The sequence below is a fragment of the Rhizophagus irregularis genome, chromosome 28, assembly GCF_026210795.1.
Source record: "Rhizophagus irregularis chromosome 28, complete sequence".
In the NCBI taxonomy this organism is placed as follows: domain Eukaryota; kingdom Fungi; phylum Glomeromycota; class Glomeromycetes; order Glomerales; family Glomeraceae; genus Rhizophagus; species Rhizophagus irregularis.
Genome location: NC_089456.1, coordinates 1,308,315 through 1,329,397, shown reverse-complemented (window position 1 = coordinate 1,329,397; position 21,083 = coordinate 1,308,315). Strand labels below are relative to the sequence as shown.

General features: G+C 28.0%; 4 protein-coding genes across 4 annotated transcripts; 1 reads left to right on the top strand and 3 right to left on the bottom strand.

Annotated features, from left to right (window-relative positions):
• Positions 1 to 4,259: 4,259 nt before the first annotated feature.
• OCT59_018937 (uncharacterized protein) lies at positions 4,260 to 8,915 on the top strand (the record flags this gene model as incomplete). The annotated part of the gene is made up of 3 exons (XM_025318477.2): positions 4,260 to 4,524; positions 4,666 to 4,893; positions 4,975 to 8,915. 3 exons carry the CDS (start codon positions 4,260 to 4,262, stop codon positions 8,913 to 8,915), a joined length of 4,434 nt encoding a protein of 1,477 aa, XP_025175984.2.
• Positions 8,916 to 9,303: 388 nt separating this feature from the next.
• Positions 9,304 to 11,167, bottom strand: OCT59_018936 (uncharacterized protein; the record flags this gene model as incomplete). The annotated part of the gene is made up of 5 exons (XM_066135699.1): positions 9,304 to 10,268; positions 10,346 to 10,422; positions 10,837 to 10,871; positions 11,028 to 11,059; positions 11,143 to 11,167. 5 exons carry the CDS (start codon positions 11,165 to 11,167, stop codon positions 10,138 to 10,140), a joined length of 300 nt encoding a protein of 99 aa, XP_066004964.1. The 3' UTR covers positions 9,304 to 10,137.
• A 1,609-nt stretch (positions 11,168 to 12,776) lies between these two features.
• OCT59_018935 (uncharacterized protein) lies at positions 12,777 to 15,833 on the bottom strand (the record flags this gene model as incomplete). Its single annotated transcript, XM_066135698.1, has 10 exons — positions 12,777 to 13,494; positions 13,564 to 13,627; positions 13,695 to 13,807; positions 13,898 to 13,929; positions 14,001 to 14,593; positions 14,681 to 14,829; positions 14,908 to 15,040; positions 15,128 to 15,178; positions 15,252 to 15,328; positions 15,423 to 15,833. The coding sequence occupies 10 exons, from the start codon at positions 15,831 to 15,833 to the stop codon at positions 13,240 to 13,242; spliced, it is 1,878 nt and encodes a 625-aa protein (XP_066004963.1). The 3' UTR covers positions 12,777 to 13,239.
• A 2,181-nt stretch (positions 15,834 to 18,014) lies between these two features.
• OCT59_018934 (uncharacterized protein) lies at positions 18,015 to 19,054 on the bottom strand (the record flags this gene model as incomplete). Its single annotated transcript, XM_025326457.2, has 3 exons — positions 18,964 to 19,054; positions 18,248 to 18,831; positions 18,015 to 18,175 (listed from the first exon to the last, which is right to left on the bottom strand). The coding sequence occupies exons 2-3, from the start codon at positions 18,351 to 18,353 to the stop codon at positions 18,015 to 18,017; spliced, it is 267 nt and encodes an 88-aa protein (XP_025175981.1). The 5' UTR covers positions 18,354 to 18,831; positions 18,964 to 19,054.
• Between the last annotated feature and the right edge of the window lie 2,029 nt (positions 19,055 to 21,083).

Genomic DNA, 21,083 nt, shown 5'->3' with positions numbered 1-21,083 from the left:
GAGTACGATGAAATTGTTTAATAAAAATTAATTTTCCTCTAAATTAAATAAAATAAACAAACGTGACTTGTAATGTGCAAATAATTTATAAAAAAAGAGTAACACAAAAAACAGATGATCATAGATCTGAAAATGAATGTCCCTTCTTCGGAGAAATACCTATCCTTCGGTAAAATGGTCATTCGGTAAAATGGCCGTTTAGAGAAATGAAAATTCGGTAAAATAACATTTTAGCGAAATGGCGCTTCGGTGGATATACCATATTGGAGGGATATTAGTCATAAAAAAATCACATGGCAGAATATGTAATAACATGAAATATGAAAGATCAACATGACATCATACGATATGTTAACTTTTTCTCTTTTGATCTATTTAATTCTATTAATAAAAGTATTATTAATAATATTAAATCCTTATTATCATTATGAAAAAATAATTACTTAATTTTATTTTTTAATTAACTTAGTAGAATACAAAGAAAGTAAAAATGAATGTACATGTACAGTACAATAATATATTACATATTATTGCATAGGCTGATTTTTTTTACGAAATATGTGTTGACCGGATATATCCGGATTATTCGAGGCGTAGTTGGAATTTTTATCAAATTTTGCCGCCAAATTTCCATAATTATGACAGATACTATGTATCACCGTTATCACGAGACTGCTTGACGATCATTCTTTGATTTGATGCTGTACTTTTATTTTCGTTTAAAATAATACATTGAAGCTGTACCTCTAACAAAACTCTAATTTTTTTTTTTAAAGTTTAATTGAACGGAAAATTAAAGATGAAGGTAAAAAAAAAAGGTTTTGTAATCATGTCGATACAAAAACGAAAATGTTGTATAATAAATAGATAGTTGAATAAAGAATTAAAGTGATCTACCGAATTTTAATTAAAATTAATTTTTAATTATGTAAGAACACTTTGCAATCAAAATTGTTTTACTTTATACATTTTACTTAATAATTTCGTAATTAATTTTTACAATACTCATAATCAAAATCTCATGTATTAGATTAAAGATCGTAGATTGATATGTTTTGATTCGTTCACACTTTAAATTGCAAAACTTCTTAAAAAGGGATGATATATATTAATATAATCAAAAAAAAAATTTAACCTAATAAAAATAAAATCAAATAAAACAAAATAATAAAGTTAAAATAAAAAAAAATTAGGATAAATTCCATAAAAGACTAATAAAAGCAAGTATTTCATCGAGTCTGAAACAAAACAATGTTAAAGAACCAATCAAGGATCATCATTCATATTATTATTCATATTAAGAACCAATCATGATTAACTTTGTATATACAACAAGAAAATACTTTGGAATTTTGGCTAAAATTTTTTTATCGTTTAATACCGATCTTATAATATTTATATTATCTTAATCCGGACTATGAGATATTAAGTAAACAATATTTAGTTGGCACGTTCTCCTCTAGATCTACAAAATCCCACATGGGATGTTGAGCGAATGATAATAATGCGTTATAAACTAACTTTATGATCTAAAAAAATCATTCTTATCGGAGAAAAAAAAAAAAATATTTTTTATTTTTTTTTCTAATAAATTAATATGTGCATGTAATGCACACAAAATGCAAGATATCATCATTTTCTCACTCCTTTTGGCTTTTCTTTACCATAATTTATAAAATAATGGAAAGATTACAGAGATTACAGATGGTCTTTATTCTCTTTATTATCCCGTTATATTTTTTTTTTTAAATTTTCAATAATTGCGGATTTTTAAGGTTTTATATGACATTTAATACGTTAATTTTAATGGATTGTATATTTGGATTGTCTGAGTTTTTTTTTTCTTTTATGTTCCTGCATTTGATTTTAAGTTTTATCATTGATTTACTATAAAAATTATTTTAATTTATATTTATAAAGTTCAGAATACAATGTAACGTGTACATCATTTTACAGCAATAAACATATTAATGGTAATCTTGTTTCCTCCCAAGATTATTTCGTAAAATTGAAAAAAAGAGAAAAAAAAAGAAAAGAAGGCTGAGTTAGATAACCTTCTTCCGGACCCCCTTTCTCCTTGATTGTCTTTATCTTGTGTCAAAATTATTATCTCTGTTATACTTCAATAATGAATGAATTAATATGTAAATAGAATTTAAAGAAGTTCTATTTGTCACACACTCACACCAAAATGCATATTAATAAGTGTTTATAAAGTGATAAAGGAGTGACGATGAGTGGATGATGATTAATGCAGTGATCGTTCCAATACATTTGCATATTGTTCAGTGAATCGGAATAAGTTATAGATGTTTGGATGAATAATAAGTGATAAACTGTTAAACCGGCTGACCCCCAAAAAAAAAAATTTTCTAAGCCAACAAAAAAAAAACAATTACTCTATTGTACAACTAAACCCAAATAATATTAAAACGATAGCCGAATACTAACTTGAATTAATACATTAAGTCAATTGTTGCCATGTAAATTTAAATGTCAATTCCCATATTTAAACGATCGCTAAATAACATTTACATATTTAATGGCAAAGCAGCAAAATAATAATAGTATGTTGATGATCCCTTTCACGTCATTAGTTTCATAGAATTGAATTTATATTTATTTTTTTTTTTTTTAAGTTTCGAATTTAATTTTCTTCTTTTTTGCCAAATTGTTTCACCATCCGTCGAACCGCACAAAGCACAACATTTTATAAGTCCTTTCTTTTCATTCATTCATACCAAGAATAACTTAAAACAATTTTTATAATATTTCATTTACCAATTGCGTAAAATATAATCATAAATATTCTTTTTTATAAAAACAATTATTATGCAATATTTAAAACCGTATCACCAACTAGAATGTGCCGTATGCAGTGCATATTTTTTTTTTCGTCAATAAAAAATATAAATCTTATTTTTTTTGAATCTTTCATCCGTATTTTTTTTTTGTGTTTGTGTATAAATAAATAAATAAAATAAATAAATTTTTTCTTTGCACTTTTCTGCTCCGATAGAATTAATTTACTCTTTGCGTTCAAAAAAAAAATTTTCTTTTTTCTTAAAACGAAATAAATAAATAAAATAAAATAAATAAACAAAGAAATTTATTTTACATCTTGCATAAATTTTTTTTTTTTTGTAAGACATAAAAATATAGATTTTTTTTTTTTTTTGCTTTTTCCTATTAGTGGTTTATTATAAATTATATAATTTACTACATTTAAATCATTATTCTACCGACAATATCAATATATTACTATAATATAATTTTTTTTTTTGTGAAAAATTGTACAAAAACGTTTCGATTTTGTTAAAAATCAATAAAAATAGAAAAAAGTTGTATTGACCGATTTTTAATTATTATTATTATTATTATATTATTATTACTTTATATATTATATATATAATATATATATTAATATATATAAATGTAAGTATGTATGTAAGTATATATATATAATGTATGTATATATATATATGTATATATATATATATATATATAACTTTAACCATATTTTATTAACTTGTCCCTATTATTAAAAAAGAAAAAAAAAACTTTAAATATATTCAAAGATCGTTTTCGATTTTAAAATTTTTTTTTTTTTTTTCTTCTAAAAAAAAAAAAAGGAAAAAAATAAAAAAGATAATTTGGAATTTCTTTTTTCTTTTTTTTTCTTTTTTTTGAATATATTTTTATAAAAAAATAATAAAAAATAAAAATAAAATTAAAAAAAAAATTTTTTTTAATTTCCATATACACACATCAAATTTTTTTTACACATCAATTTTTTTTTCACGTATTTTTTTTTTTTGAAAAAAAAAAATTTAAAATTTTTAAAATTCCTATTTTCTTCAAATAATATATATATATATATATATTATTCTATTATATTATTCATTACATTATTATATAATATATATATTTATATAAATATATATATATATACATTAAATATAAAAAGAATCTTTTTTTCCCCCCACTTCAACTTCTCTTCCCTCCCCCTTCTCCTTCAATTTATATATATACATTATATAAGTTTTTTTTGGATAGAATCCAGAAAAAATATTTTTCTTTTTTCTAAATATAAGTTTTTTTTTATTGTGTTAAAATAAAAAAAAAGATTTTTCTTTTTTTTTTTTTTAATAGAATTTCCGTTTTACATTCATCTATTAGAGTGTACATAATTTTAATCATAAAAGGATTATAGAATTTTTTTTTATATATATTCTCGAAAACTAAAAAAAAAATCAAAAATGTTTCGAGGAAAACCAATGTCAACAACACAACCAAATTATACAGCTAATCCAAATTTACAATATTTACAAAAGAATAATGGATTAAGAAGAACAATAAGCAATGGTAGTAATTCATTAAAGAGAGGGAATGGTGGTAGTATGAGGGCCATGAGAAGGAAAATGAGCACTAAAAAGAAACAAAAAAGAGATATTGAACAGATGGTAACTTTAGGTGAAGCTTACTTAATCATTCACTTATGCGCTGGTGAAGTCGTAGTAAGAGGTATGTTTTTTTGGTTTTTTTTTTCGGACCGTGGCATAGATATCACGTGTGATTGTAGAAATTTATGGGATGATCAGGGGTTGTTGTTTAATATGTTGTGTAATATTAATTGTAATACTTTACATTTAATTACCATAATAGGTTTGACGGAACCTGAAATATTTAAGCCTGTAAGAATTCGTGATGGCGCAAATGAGGTCCGGTACCTTATCAATTGTTTATTAAGAGATAATCGAGCGGAATTTGAAGATGAATTAAAATTTCAAGATATACATAATATCGTAGCTGGTATACGATGGGCATTAAGAAATTGTACCACTATAATTATTCCTTATGATTATTATGAACAATTTGTTAGATATGAACAAGGTAAATTAAATAATTAATTATAAATAATTTTTTTTTCTCGAAGAAAAACTTTACTAAAAAAAAAAAAAATTTTTTTTATAGAATGGCAATATGATCCAAGAAAAGGTTCTTTTAATTTATTCCTTTCAAAACTTGACAGACAAAATAAAGGAATATTAATAGAATTATTCGATTTATTCGCCATGACTATGGAACAATCTCATATTAATCAAATGCATCCAACTCGTATTTTAAAATCAATGGCTCTTCAAGTTTTTAATGAATCACAAACGAAAACTCATGAAAATTTTCAATCTGCTTATCAAGAATGGTTAAAATTTTCGAACGCTTTAATTCATTTATTTTTAGCTTATTTAAGAGAAAGAGCTTGTTCAACTCAATTACCTGAAAGATTACATTTATTATTAAGGGATTATGTTGATTGTAGAAAAAAATGTTTAATGAATAGTAGTGTTAGTGGTAATGGTAAGGATATTATTATAAGTGAACATATTTTACCTGATATAACTATCGCTGATTTAGATGAAGTCATTAGATCAAGAATTAATTATAATAATAATAATAGTAATAATAATAATAATTCAAATGATTCTAATTCAAATAGTAGAAAATCAAGTCTTCTTAGAAAATCCACCAAAACTCTTAACAATAGAAATTCTTTATCAGATATGTTTCCTGAATTATTTGAAACTTTACAAACATTAAAACGTAAAGCAAGTTTTAAATCTTCTCCAAATATAGTTCTTTTAGATGATCCTAGAACTGTTGAAGCTAAATGGGATGAATTACAAAATAAAGGTTTTGGTATCATGTCTGAAGAAGCATTAAAATTATTCTTTGCTTATGATGATAGAGATGTAAATCCTAATCCTATTAGTGTTGGAAGAAAGAAGAGCGGAAAGAAAAAAAATGGTAGTTTACAAAAAAATGAAAAATTAACTACTTTACTACCTTTACCAAAAATGGAATTTGTTGATGATTCATTAATTGGTGGTTCACTCAATTTAACACCTGATAATTTTATGAATGATTCTACTAGTAGTAGTAGTGAATATCCTGATGATAAAAGTAGTTATGATGATCAAACAAGATTAGGAAATAAAGGACTTCGTGAATCAGTTGATAGTAGTTCAAATGTATTTAGTCTTTCATCAACTCTTAATCCTTCATCTGATGGTGATAATGTTGGTAATGGTTTTATTGGAAGTGGTAATAATAATTATTATAATTTTAATAATGATTCAACAAATTATAACGAATCAACAAATTATAATGATTCAACAACTTTAGGTAACACTTTACGTGAAGAATCTCAAGAGGTTAGAGGTCGAAGTAATAATTCATCAAAGAAAACTAAAACTATTTCTTTCTTATGTATAAAACGTCGTCCACATTCTTATGATTCAGAAAATGGTGCTTATATGCATGGTCATGCTTATGAAGATTGGGAAGATTGGCATATAATAGAACAAACAGTTGATTTATCAGATTATTTAACGGTTGAAACCATTGACGCATTATTTCCTTATGTTTGGATAGAAGCAAATATTGGTGGTGAAGATGAACAATGGGGTGAATGGATTTTTATTGAACCTCGTCGTGGTTTAATACATGAATGTGAATGGATTATGATTGAAGAAAGAAGTCAATATATGTTAGATTGGGAACAAAATTTAAATAATATAAATAATATTTCTTCAACTAATCATAATTCTTCTCGCATTAGTAAAATTAGTGCTTTAAGTAATTTAAGTATTAATTTACCTTGGGTTAAAAATTCTAAGAAAGGTAGTTCAAGTAAATCTTCCGCTTCAAGTATATTGGCTCCTCCTTCTCAAAGATCTGTTCATTCAAATAATAGTTATACAAGGCAACCATTTAATCATTCAAATCGTTCAAATACTAGTGGTTTAAGTAAACAACAACAACAAGCACCTTATATACAACGTGCTGCAACTCCTACTGAACAAATTGAAAAATTACTTGATCAACCAGCTGATAGAGGTCAAGAATTTCGTGATAGATATCTTCAACAACAACAAGAGGAGGAAGAAACTAAACTTTATCAAATACAAAGATATCAACAAGATCAACAAAAACTTGTCATGGAACAAAAAGAACGTGAGAGGAAAGAACGTGAATTACAAAGACAAGCTGAAGAAGTAGATAAAGAATCTGAGCCTGATCAATATTATCAAAATGATGATGTATATGATCAATATCATGATGATGAACGATTATCTGATGCTCAACAAGATTATAATGAAGAAGTTGATCGATCGAACCGTCAACAAGAAAATTTCCCTCAAGTTCAAAAAGAGAATTCTCAACAATTCAGATCTCCATTACAAAAACAAAATTCTCAACAACAACTTCGTCCACAGAATTCTCAACAACTTCGACCACGTCAAGCGGAGAATGATTATTATGAGAATCAAAATTATGAAAATGAACAACGTCAAGACAATTATTATGATCGTGAAGATGAATATTATAATCAACCTCAATATCCACGTCAATCACCAATGCAGCAAAGTAGATCTCCAAATCTTGGAAGACAGAGTCCATACAATGGTTCACGTGGCAGAGAAGTACCATTTTCCGTAAATCCACAAATGGGTCGACAGCCAAATGGTGTTCGTGGTGGACCTTCACCTCGTCAAAGTCCAATCATGACAAATGGACAATTACCAGGTCGTCAAACGCCAAGACCACAATTTTCTGATGGAAGACAAGTTCCAATGGGAGTTCATAGCCCTCGTCAAAGTCCAATTGTAAATAACGCTCAATTACCAGGAAGACCACTAAGTCCTGTTAGAATGAATGCAAAATTACCAAATGGAAGGCCACAAAGTCCTATACCAATGAACGCTCAAATTCCTGGTCGTCAAACTCCATTGTCACCACGTCAAAATCCTATGGGAGTTCGTACCCCACCAGTACAAAATTCACAATTGCCTTCACAACAACCTAAATATCCTCAACAATATCAGCAACAACAAATGGGTTATCCACAGAAATATCCACCACAACAATATTCACAACCTCCTCCACAGCAATATCCCCCTCAAAATCAATATTCACAATCACCACCTCAACCATATTCTCCTCAACAATATCCTCAACAGCTACCTCAACAGTATTCTCAACAATCTCCTCGACAGTATCCCCAACAGTTACCTCAACAGTATCCTCAACAGTATCCTCAACAATATCCTCAACAATATCCACAACAGTATCCACAACAATCTTATAATAATAATGGTATGGAAGTTGCAGTTAATAGACAAATGCCACCGCCACAACAGGCTCCAATGAATAACATCAATGGAGGACCAGTGTATACTCAAACAACTACAAATAAAATAGAGACATCGAGAAAAATACAAGTTCCAAATGCAAATAATACGACTACTGAAATTGAAGAAACTGTTGTCAAATATGAGAATGTTACTGTTAGTACTAAATCTGCTGTAAGAATGCAGCAACATGAGAGGGATAATAATACTGTTGGTACTCGTAGTCCTACCGAGTCTGAAATTATTGAAGGTTATTCTGTTCCATATTCTCAACCAGAACAAAATCAAGTTTCATCATATAATCCTCCCGGTACTTATGGACCATTCCCACCTTCATATAATCCAACTCCTCCTTCTCCTAATCCTGGTTATGTAGCCGCTACAAGAGGAAGTTTCGAACAACCTCGTTCAATTGAGTATATTAATGATCAACAACCATTACCCAATTTATATTATAATAATATATCTCCCGAATTCTTTAATCAACAGCAACCATTACCTAATTTATATAATAATTTGCCTTCTCAAATTCCCATGTCAATACCCTTGGACGTTCCTGCTCAACAATTATATTTAAAATATCCTAATACAAATAATTCTAGTAGTTCAACTCCTATTCATCAACAACCTTATTTCCCTCCCGGTTATGTACCTTCTGATGAAACCGATAAAAAAGGAAAAGGGATAGCCAAAATTTCAAAGAAATTTAGAATTGGAAATTAAAAAATAATTGATTTTTTTTAAAAAAAGTTATTATTATATAAAAATATTCGGGAGAGTTGTGATTAAACTCAAAATTCTTAAGATTAATTTTATCAACAACCTTTTACTTAAGCTTTTACATCGTCATTACCAAACACACCAACATCCATCAATTTTCTTATGGTTTTTTTTCGTCACATCATAAAAACTTTTATTTAAAATTTATTTGTAAAGAAAAAAATCTTATTTTAAAATCTAGATGATTTTAAAATATTTTAATTTTGTTGTATTATTTAAAAAATGTATTTTAATTTACTTCTTATTTGGTTGGGGTTTATATTTCTTATATTTCATTCAGATTTTATTTATTATAACTTCATTGTATTATTATTTTTTCAATTATATTTATATTTATTTTTGTATTTTATTTAAAGAAAATTCTTTCATTATTCTAATAAACAACAAAAAAATTAAATAAAAAAATGTTTATATTATAAAAATTTTATCATCTTATATTACGAGATTTTTGTTCAATCCTTCGATGATATACGAACAGACCTTCAGAATCACATCGATTTCTGTGTGTCTACAATCCAAAATATCATTCTTATCTTTGCATTTATAAATACTGAACACAGAGTTAATCATGAAAAGTAAGAATAAAAGGTAGAAAAAATATGTGGTATAACAAAATACTCATAAATCACAATATATTTTGCTAAGTTTGTACAAGTAGCTGTTCTCCTTAGAATTTAAATGTGTCTTAATACAAAACTTGTACGCCTCATTTGCTTTTTCCTTCAAATACTATCTGTACAAGAATAATGAGTCAATATGTATGTACATACAGAACAAGTTAATTCGACATACATTCTCTACCGTAGCTACAAATGAACTTTCATCATCTGTCATGCGAGGAACTTGTATAGCACTGTGATTTTAATTATGGATTTCTTGTCATCAGCAGAGAACCAATTTGATAAATCAATTGTTCGTGATGATCCGTGGTTTTTTCAATTGCTGATATTTTCTTTTTCTTTTGAATTGGCTTTGCATTCGCGGATACGTTTCTTGCAATAATGTCACCAACATTTTCCTCAGATGGCAAGATCACATTTTTTTTATTACTATTGTAAGTACAGAATCGATAGTTTCCTCAGGAGCTGGGACCCCTTCTTCATCTCGTTCGTTATCCTCAACATCATGCTGTTCGGAGGAATTATCATGGACCATCATCATCAGGTCAAGAGGATCTCCCTTTCCCTTCCTTCCCTTTTTCCTTCCCCTCCCTTCCCCTTTCCCTTTCTTCCTCTTTCCCTTCCCTTCGTCCCTTTACTTTCCTTATCCTTCTTCCCTTTCTCCTTCCCTGTGTTTCTTAATTTTCAAATTAACTTAGTTACCTTCTGTAAAAGATGTATGTTTATGGTCAAAAATTTAAGTTATATACCGACCTTTTTTTTCCTGATATTTTCTTCTTTTTTTTGGTGGTGATTCTTGCGACTTTTCTTCATAAAAACGAGCTCGCTTACTTTCTCCCAAGATTACCAATACTTATTATTATTCCAAGTTGGAGAGAAGGATAATATGAATACAAGATATAATGAAACTTGAGTGTGTTACCAAATCGTAATTTATCTTTAAGATTGTTTGGCTGACATCGTCATGTAAATCAGACACTCGATTAAGAATCTTGTTGGTATTAAGATCTACAGCATGTTTAGAAAGACGAACTATTGTGTCTCTCCTTCTTACTCTTCTTTTTAATCACCCAGTTCTTTCCGGTAAAAGTATTCTTATGTTTGCCGCAAACCGCGTTCTCACCATGCAACCGGTAGCGTCCTGTCTCGGTCATATCTTGGACTTCGTAGTCTCAGTTTCCTTCTTACACTTCAAGCAGTAAAATCGTGTCATCTTGATTTGAAGTCTGAAATCCTACCTTTACCAAAGGCTGGTGGCTTTATCCGAATTCGCTTCCTTCTAAATGAATTAATAGGGAGAAAGAACCCTGATATTGTTAGACGTATCCAACATAACATATCGAAGTGCAGCCCGCCAGACGTATCCGTTGAGCTTTCAGACATATCCTAGTATTTTTAGCCTTCGTGAAGTTTCCGTTATTAAAATAATACAAACCTTAAAATAATTTAATGCCCGTTTTGCTAACTCTGTCGCGGTTTTCCAGTAGATTAGGATTATTATTAATTGCTTCTAAATGTGACCTATAAGCACGGTGCTCTTTATCCTTTACTTCCAAAATCTTTGGCGTATACCATACTCCATTGAAGAAAATCAACCAACTCCCACGCAACATTGCTTACAAAATAAGGCAGTCTTGTAATTTGGACATTTTCTCATGATTTTTTGGGCGCGCCGGCCGCGCCGTGTATGATATATATATAAGAACAATTGTTACATAATTATGTAACACTGAAATCCATCTACTAGATTGTGATTTTCACGGGTCCCAAATAATTACTTGCGCCTCTCTTCCTGTTTGGTTCTCCTTTTCTTTTAATTTCATTATACGTAGTCACAAGACGTTAGTAGCAGCTGTTTTGGCAAAATTTGACTTATTTTTTTTGTAAATATCAAAATTATCTTCAAGATAACTTAACAATAGTCCGATATTTGTATCATCCCTCCTGTTTCTTCTTCAACAGAACTGGCCATTATTCTTTTTAGAAATTTTTGTAGTGATTACAGTTGTTGAAGTATCAGTAGTAGGTGCCGTTACTTATTGACGGGTAAATGTTACTACAGCTATAACATCAGGTTCTGTACAGGCGTTTGTGGTTTAGGAGCAATTGGGCGAAGAGTAGATTTTGGAATGAGCATGGTAAAAGTTATAGCTATAACTTCAAAAGTTTAAGGCAAAAAACGTGTAGACGCAATTTATTATATAGATTGTGATTAGGATATTTTTGTAGATAAATCAATCGTGAACATATATAGCCATAATTGGTTGCTGATGGCATATTAATATTTCACATGAGTACTATTTAGTATATGAATATTTTTTGGTAGCATCATTTAATAGGATTGAAATATCGACATGTGATATATATATACTCTTATTTGAAAAAGCACACAGCAATACATTACAACAGATTACAGTCCTATATGTACTGTATTTAGTGTTGTTTATTTCGACAACTTTATACTAAAATATGGTCGCCTTTAGGGAATAGTATTTCAAACAAAAAAAAATTAAAACTTTCTCTAAATAAAGTTTTAAAATCCTATTCTAGATGCATCTTTAACTGCTATAAAAACTTACTTTAGGTTTGCAAGGAGATTTTAAACCTTAGTATATAAAACTAATTTTTTCGTCCTTGCCGATTTAGCGAAAAAAAGTTATCAAACAAGCCAAAAATGATAACTGGCGTCTCTTTTTACTGGAGGCGACACCAAGACAACTTGGAACTGAGAGTTTTCTATAGCTGTACACATATCTCTCGTTTTCAAATTATCCCATCAGTTTGCAGTTTGTCTTTCGCAGTCTATCTGTATAATTTTTATTCTTGCTGTAGTTAGCGTCTGTCTATACTCTATAGGGTAGCGAGAAACGTAGATTCTATAATGAACAAAATAATAATATAATTAGCAAGGAATTTGTAATTAATAATTACGTAAATTTTTTAATAATTTAATTTTAAAAACATTATTGGAAACGTTCATTTGCAGAGAATCCGCAAGGAAGCGTCGAAGCGACCTTATCATGTAAATAATTATTATCGACACAAAATTTTGACTACCGTTCAATAAAATTTATGATAATTTTAATAATTCGATTCTTATTACGTAATTTCCTTTATAGATCATACAGTATTTATTGCGAACGACTAATAACTCTTGTAATAAAACTCATCCTATTGATTTTATGAATTTTAATTTAAAGGAAAGAATGTTTATTCTATCAGATGAAAGGACAAACCTTTCTTTTTTGATCGAGTTTTAATAAAAAAAAAATTTATCGGAACAAATGTTGATATAAATAAATATATATATATTAAATTCGAAAGAAAAGAACTCATCGATTCGACTCTATAAAAAAAAATAGCGCGTATCGTATGTGTCTAATAAGAAAAATAAATAATGATAAACTCTTTCCCCTTGTTTGTTTTCCCTCCTTATTTTACAAAAAAAAAATCATCTCTTCTATATACAAACGAAAGTTTTTACAAAAATAAATAAATAAATAATATAATAAATAATAAATAATAAATAAAACAAAAATTTAAATTCCCGAACGAAATAAAAATATTACATTATAATAAAATTTCCGCAAAATAAACCTCTTCTCTATTCTATTCTTCAAATTCAATCCAAATCCTTTACGTCACCTCTAATAAGCACTTCCACGTATAAATTGATATTTGACATGACGGGAATGGTTAGGAACATCAGAGCGTTTGTAATAATTTTTATATGCTTTTAATGATCTTTTCTTAGCGGTATTATTATTATCTTTTTTATCATCATCATCATCATCATCATCATCTAGGGTACATATACTCCTTACTTGTGGCGGTATCGGGTCGCCTTTTAATTCACTGAACCTTTCTATGAGTTGTCCTACCATTCCCATTTCAACGTGCCACTGTATTTGAGGAAAATACCTTTCAGCATGAATTTAAAGTTTTTTAAAAAAGTATATTTATAAATTTACCTCAATATGACAATGGAAAGCCCATACACCAGGATTATCAATATTATATCTAATTACAGCCCATCTAAATAATAGAAAATGAATTATGTGAATTATAAGTATTATACCTTTTCATTTTTTAAGATACTTACGATTTACCAGCAACCGTTATAGTATCACGTACAGCAGGGTCTACCAAATTAAATATTGATGGATCAGGTACTTTACCAGGACCATGAGCCATGATGTAGAAATTATGTCCGTGCTTATTTATACCAAGAAAAGAAAAGAAAAATTTAGTATAATATCATAATATTGGTGATGAGTGATTGATAATAGTAATGATATACGTTACCAAATGGAAAGGATGTGTCGCTATATTATCGTCTACAAAATCAATTATTTTAGTAAATATTAAAAAAAAAGAAACAGTTTCGTGAAAAAAAAAATCAACTTACTGATTAAAGAAATTTCAACAGAACCGTTTTGAGTATCATAAACAAAAGCATTTTGATCCTTATCTAACATGCTAGGTGTTTCATCCCCACCATACATAAGTTTATTTGCGGTTGGATCATATATTTCCGGGTTGAAGGGCGAACCATTTACCAGAGCGTGAACAACATCATTAATATGATCAAATGTAATTTTAAGAGTGAAATTATCTGTTGGAGTAACTGGTGGAGATCTGGGTGGATTTAATTTTAATAGATTGTGATCTACATCTCTACAATTAAGAATTTTTTCATCCCATTCTTGTGTAGTTGGGTAGGTTTCAGGAGCTCCGTTATATCTTAATATACCAGTTACTTTATAATTTAATGATGAATTTACATTAATGGTTTCTGGTGTAACATGTATGCATTGTTTGACGATTGTAGCTCGAATCCAGAAATTATTAACTTCTTTATCGGCATTAACTATTACAGAATAGCGTTGACCAACAGCTATATTTATCTTGTTCATAGTTATGGGCTTGACATTTTCACCCTCTACTTCAATGATTCTTAGTGGATGTTGATCAATCGAGAAAGTAAAAGGTGCTTCCGCGCTAATTATTTTTAAAGAAATATTTTAAATCACTTTTTAATATGATAAACTATGAGATAAAATTTTAATTGAATACGTTAGAATTTACCTTGTGTTGATGACACGGAAACGATAGCGTTTTCCTTTTTCAATAACATAAACAGCCAATGGGTTATCTGGTACACATTTGGAACCTTGAGGTGCTTTAGAACAATCGTATCTTCCACGACCACTAATAAGCCCTGAGTCAGGGATAGGCTATTACATATATAAAGAGCATTTCAATAAAATATAAGAGCAATTTTTTTTTCTTTAGGAAAAAATAAATTAATTTACATTGTATCCATCATAACCTTTCGCCATTCTCTTTTTTACCAATGACTCCGATTCTTCATGGTGCCAATCCGATAAAGTCATTACGAACTCTTCATCGTAGTCATTTAAGTAAGGGTCTTTCGGATCATGAATACTATTAAAATGTTTAAAATGTTTAACTATACAATTACGTGCGTATACACAATTACACATACACAATGACGTATATACTATAACATACATTAATGCACCTCTAAGCCCGTCCACATATTGGGATCTGAAATGGGAGTGCCTATAATAGAAACTCGTAAAGAAAAACCATAATACGACTAAAAGAAAAAAATATTGTAAAATTATATGCTTACCACCAATAAGTCCCATATTGTTCACCTCCTGTGAAATTATAAGTGAACGTTGTACCAGTTGCAATAAGACATTGTGTCTTATGTCATGTATCAATTATTTATTATTAACGAACAAAATGATTATATTTGACAAAATTCTTTTATGGAGTTATAACTAAAACTCGAGCTCACCTGTCCAGCAACACCATCGTAAAATGTAGTGCCTCTTTGAAATATACCATGCCAATGAATCGTAGTAAAATCACCCAAATTATTTTGTATATGAATAACTATTTGATCTCCTTTATTAGCACGTATCATAGGTCCGGGATATTGACCATTTGAAGTCCAAACTTGTCTCGAGAACCCATCTGGAGCTAATTCTGTTTTAGCTAATGTTAGAGTATATTCTCTTGTTATAGGTGATGCAGTGATATCTAGTGGTTTGAAGGATTTGAAAATATTAGTATTAAAGTCTGGATCTTGTTCAGTTTCTTGACGCTTTTCAAGTGTGGGTACCGCGGATGTTGCAGGTGCTGCATTTATTATTGTTGAGTATAATGAGAGTAATACTATTACGTAAAAAATCGAAGTTATTCTCATTTTGTTATAAAAAAAAAAATATATATATTTTTTTGTAACAATTTTGAAAATTGAGATGCAAAAAAAGAACAATTTGCAATGCTATTTATAATAATTCCTTTTTATTCAGATTGAATTTTTTTTTACTATATCAGATATATATATTGTGAAGTTTTAGTAGCAAAAAAATTTTTTTTTTTTTTTACAAAAACAGCGCAATTTCTATTATTTATATTGAATTAATTGTCAAATTTGAAAGCAATTAATCAAACTATATTATTTTATATTATGATATTTAAAATAAAATGAATGAATTGTATAATACTAAGCCATGCCTTTTTCCGTAATTAGCCACGGAAATTTAAGCTTTTTTTGCATAAGTCGATCTCTGCAATCCGATTTTTTTTTTGCCGATCATATTTTGATCTGAGCAAAAAAAAAAATATTTTGATTCAAATTAATCAAATTAAATCGATAATCGCTCATTCAAAAAAAAAAAAACGATTATCACTTTTCAGGTTTTCGGGTTTCCTTTTTTTCTCAGCATATGGGCGCATTTTTGGAATAGGCTTATTAGTCTGTTGTAGATCAAATTGACATTTTTTTTAAAATTAGTATATGGTCTAAATTATCAGTTTATATTAATAATATCTTAAAACTGTATAATTGATACTTTTCTTATATAATTAATCATGCTAATTTGAGACATATGTTGATTTGGTTATAATAAATCTAACCAATTGATTCAGGTAAGAGGTGTGTCAATAATATATTAAATTATTAAGTCTAACCAATTGTCCTATATAGAAGGGTTCCAAAAATGCGCCCATATGGTTATAAAAAAATTCACAAAGCCATAACTTTTTAAAACAAAAATCTTATTTTCCGCAAAGCCTTATGATTTAAGCCACTCGGGGTCAAAAAAGAATAAGACTAATTTAAATATTTATTTTATTTGGTATATTTTTCAATAATTTCATATTTTGATTGTTTTTACCTAATCTTCTTTTACAAAATTCACTATCAAAGGATCACAAGAAAAAGTGGTTTTCGTAGTATGAGTAATTCAAATCGTATATCAAATTGATAATGTAATCTTATTAGTAAACACTTTTTTCATGAGTAATGTGTTTTTTTGTTAAAAAACAATTGATGGCAAATCTGAATCAGATATGATGACTTAGCTGAGTAATATAAATCTATAAAATTAAAAATTGCTCAAGAGGCATTAAAATCGAATATTTGATATCACGTGATACCGGACCCTATAAAAAATTTTATCCTAAAAACTCCGTAAAAATGAGCCTTTCACGGATCCATTCACGGAAAATGTAAATGACTCGATAAATTCCGTGATATAAGGTTATTAATTCCGGAAATACGAGCCTTTTACGGAAAAAAGACGGAATATAAAAAACGGATCGACTTTTTTTACAGGGGGATAAAAGGGAGCTATATTATCATTAGTCTTCATTTTTAGACTAGTTAAAACTTTTACTGAGTTAAAATGAGATAAAAATTTTTTTTAGGAATAATCATATTTTCAATTGAAATTTTCTTTTATTCTTTTTTTCAAAATGAGAATTATCTATCACAATTAGTAACTGTGTTGTTAGATAAAAAAAAAAGAACCGAATTTTTGATGAAAACCAACAGCTTTGATTTACGAAAAAGAGAAAAAAAATTCAGATTATAAATGGAAAGTGATTTCCATTTTCATTTTGAAAATGGTTTTGAATTTTTCAAAAAAAGACCATTACGAAAAGAGAAAAATTTTAGATCAAAAATGGAAAATGACTTCCATTTCTGATGAAAAAAAATTAAAAACGTTAGCTTCATCCATAATAACTAACATTATATAAATTATTTGCGAGTTTTTTCTTCCAAATTGGTTATCTATAAAACTGAATGCTAAAATACGTCCAATTTTTCTGTTCATAGGTATGACTGTCAAAAATTTAGTGCATTTTCAGGATATGATCGTTCAATTCGGTACAAAAATTTTCTCGGATAATTTGTTTTAATATATGATAATTATTTATGACAGGTAACACATAATCTTAATGTAGGGTTTGTCAATTGTCATGATATTATTTATTTCATGGGCTGGAAATAAATTAAATTTAACATTTCCGGCTATCTATATGATATGAAAGCTATCATGAGTGACACTTAGGATTACATAAATAATATAAAATACCTTTAGTTTTTAGGTTCTCTTCTATTTTCTTTAGGTCGTCTTTTGTTTTTGATTAAATAATCTTGAGTATGGTTGAATTTTTCTTCGATAAGCAACTCATCAAATGAAACTAATAAACCAAGAATATCTTCACTTGATAAGTCGTCTCTTTCCTTTAGGTCTTCTTTTTTGTTTCTCGATTAAATAATCTTGAAATGGTTGAGTAATTCTTCAATAAATAACTCAAATAACTCACCTTCTCTCTGTCTTCTCTTCTCTTCTCTTTTTCTTTGGGTCTTTTTGTTTTCGACTAAACAATTTTGAACATGATTGAATAATTCTTCGATAAGTAACTCACTCATTAGATAAAACTAATAAACCGAAAATATCTTCGCCTGATAGGTCTTCTCTTCGGTTTGTGGGTTGTATTTGAGTGGGTGGTGTATGTATTTTTGTGTATTCCCTCGCTCTTCTCTCGCTTTCTCTCTTTCCCTTTCTTTTTCCCTTTCCTTTCCCTTTTTCCTTTCTTGCTTTTTCTTCTCTTTCCCCTATTCCCTCTCCTATGGAATTTTTTTGGAATGAGAACTAGAAAAATGATCATTTATTAGAATTTTCTCAGAAAATTTCTTATAGGGCTCACTCTTTCCCTTCCCCCTTTCGGTTCTCCCTTTCCCTTATTCTTCTCCCTTTTCCCTTTCTCGCTTTTCCTTCCTTTTCCCTCACTCTTTTCCCTTTCCCTTTCACTTTCTCCTTCCTAATCAATGTTGCCGCACCTCAACGTTCATGAAGATGCTTAGCTAAGTCAGCAACAAATAGCAACGTTGTTCACTTTATATATAACTGTAAATTAAAAGTAAAATTGTTATTTAATTTCACATCTAACATATATATATATATATACTATCCCTTAAACTGTTTTGCAGCCAAATTTGCCTGCAATTTTATTTTTTAATTAAAGCCACTTTTAAATACCTTAAAATATTTTGTTACATAAACCAATATTTTTATAATAAATTCTATAGTATTTTCTAAGTAAAAATCGAAAAAAAAGTTCAATTTGATTGATGATTTTTTAAAAGTAAATGATCGACAAATTATAACAAATAGTATCTTTTTATCCATTAATCTTAGAAATATAAAATTACCACCATTTAATGCATCTTAATGAGAAGAATCTGATAGAAATAAAATTGTCCTTCAACAAATATTATGTGACAGGATAACTTATAAAATCTAAAAATTTATGAATTAATATAACTTTTTATTTATCAACTTTAGAGTTATAATTTTATTACCATTAAATGCGCCTTAATAAGAGGAATCTAACAAATATAATTTCATCTTTCTATGATCACTAGATCTTAAGATATTGTAAAAATTCAAAAATTTTTAAAATTAATTTTAGCCCCTACAGTTTAAGAGATATATAATTATATATACTTTTACTAGTAAGAAATTGAATGAAATTCTAAAAAATGATTGTATAGTTAGTGACATTAGGTAATGTAATCATCATACAATAAAAGTAATTTTGCAAATTAAATTAATTATTTGTGATTTTTTAAAAATTTATTTTTTTTACAAATGATATTAGGTAATATGATTAGAATTATTTAAACATTAAGGCTAAAGTAGTAAATATAATTATCAAATTTGACTTTATTTACAATATTATTAAAAATTACAATATAATATAATATTATTTGATACAACCTAATCAAATTTGGGCCATCTTTGTGTCTCTAACTACTTTCTATGACCAATTAAGATATATCTAGCATCATTAAATTGATCAAATCATTTTAATATGAATATATCCAATTTTTAATATAAAATCGGGTTTTGATTCATTCATTATTATTTCACATATTTTTTATTTCATGTATTTTCATAATGTACAGTCATAACTAGATATTCGGGATATACCAATTTTGGCACATAACAAATCAAAACCAACTTTATCACTACATACCTACTTTATTATAATTTTCGCTAACGAAGTTTGATCATAAACCAGTCATATTTATTCATTCGATAAATTATACCACCCTAATTCCAGCCGGAATTAACTGAACTTAGTCTTTGGCTCTTTTCCGGCGTAATTATTATGTCGAAATGAATTATACCACAATAATGTCGAATTGCCGTAATGCCAACCAAATTTAGCAATTTTAAAAAAATTGATTTAAACATTTAATAATATTATATTTTATAACATTATTTATTATTAATGAGCAATTTATTATTATCGCTGTTTTGAAACTACATCTTGTCAAATGTCAAATTATATCAAGTTCTTATTGTAAAATTTTATCATCTTTCATCTATTTAAGCAATTTAGTTTTCGTTATTATATATATATAAGCAGTTTTTGTACATTATTAGTATCTTAAATAAAGACATCGTTATCGAACTGTTTACGAACTTATTACAAAAAACATATTGGTAGAAATTATTTTTTCAGAATTCTTTGTTCGTTAACAAAACGGACGAATAGGCATCAAGAAAAAAAATGCACTTCACATCATAAGAACCAAAGGCCTCAACATTATACCTCCAGAAATAGTTACGGTTTTGAATTATGAATTTTGAATTGAGATTTTTTGATAATTTAATAAATCATTTGTTGTAAACCTATTATATGATTAAATTTTGATAAATCATATTTTGTACATACTGTACATTATAATGTTTATTTATCTCTGAGAAAAAATTTTTTCATCTTAAAACTCTTGCAGTGTTATAAAAAAGGGCAAGGAAAATTTTTTAGAATATTTCTCACGATTTTATAAAATTTGTTGTTATGTAATTATGTTGAAATAACCTTTTTTTTTTTAATAATATACAAAATTCGTATTTCAGTTATATCTCTACAAATCTATAAAGCTGTTGGGAAAAATAAAATATATACTAATAAATCATTTCAAAATAAAAAATAAATAATAACAAAAAAAGAAATGATATACCTTCCAAGTTGATTCCATGACAGTAGTAAGGGTAAGAACTCAGAAGTGAGCGGTATGCACCACACCAGCCATAAACCCGCAAATCAACCAACAGGTACGACACCAGACCAATCCGAAGTCTAAGAC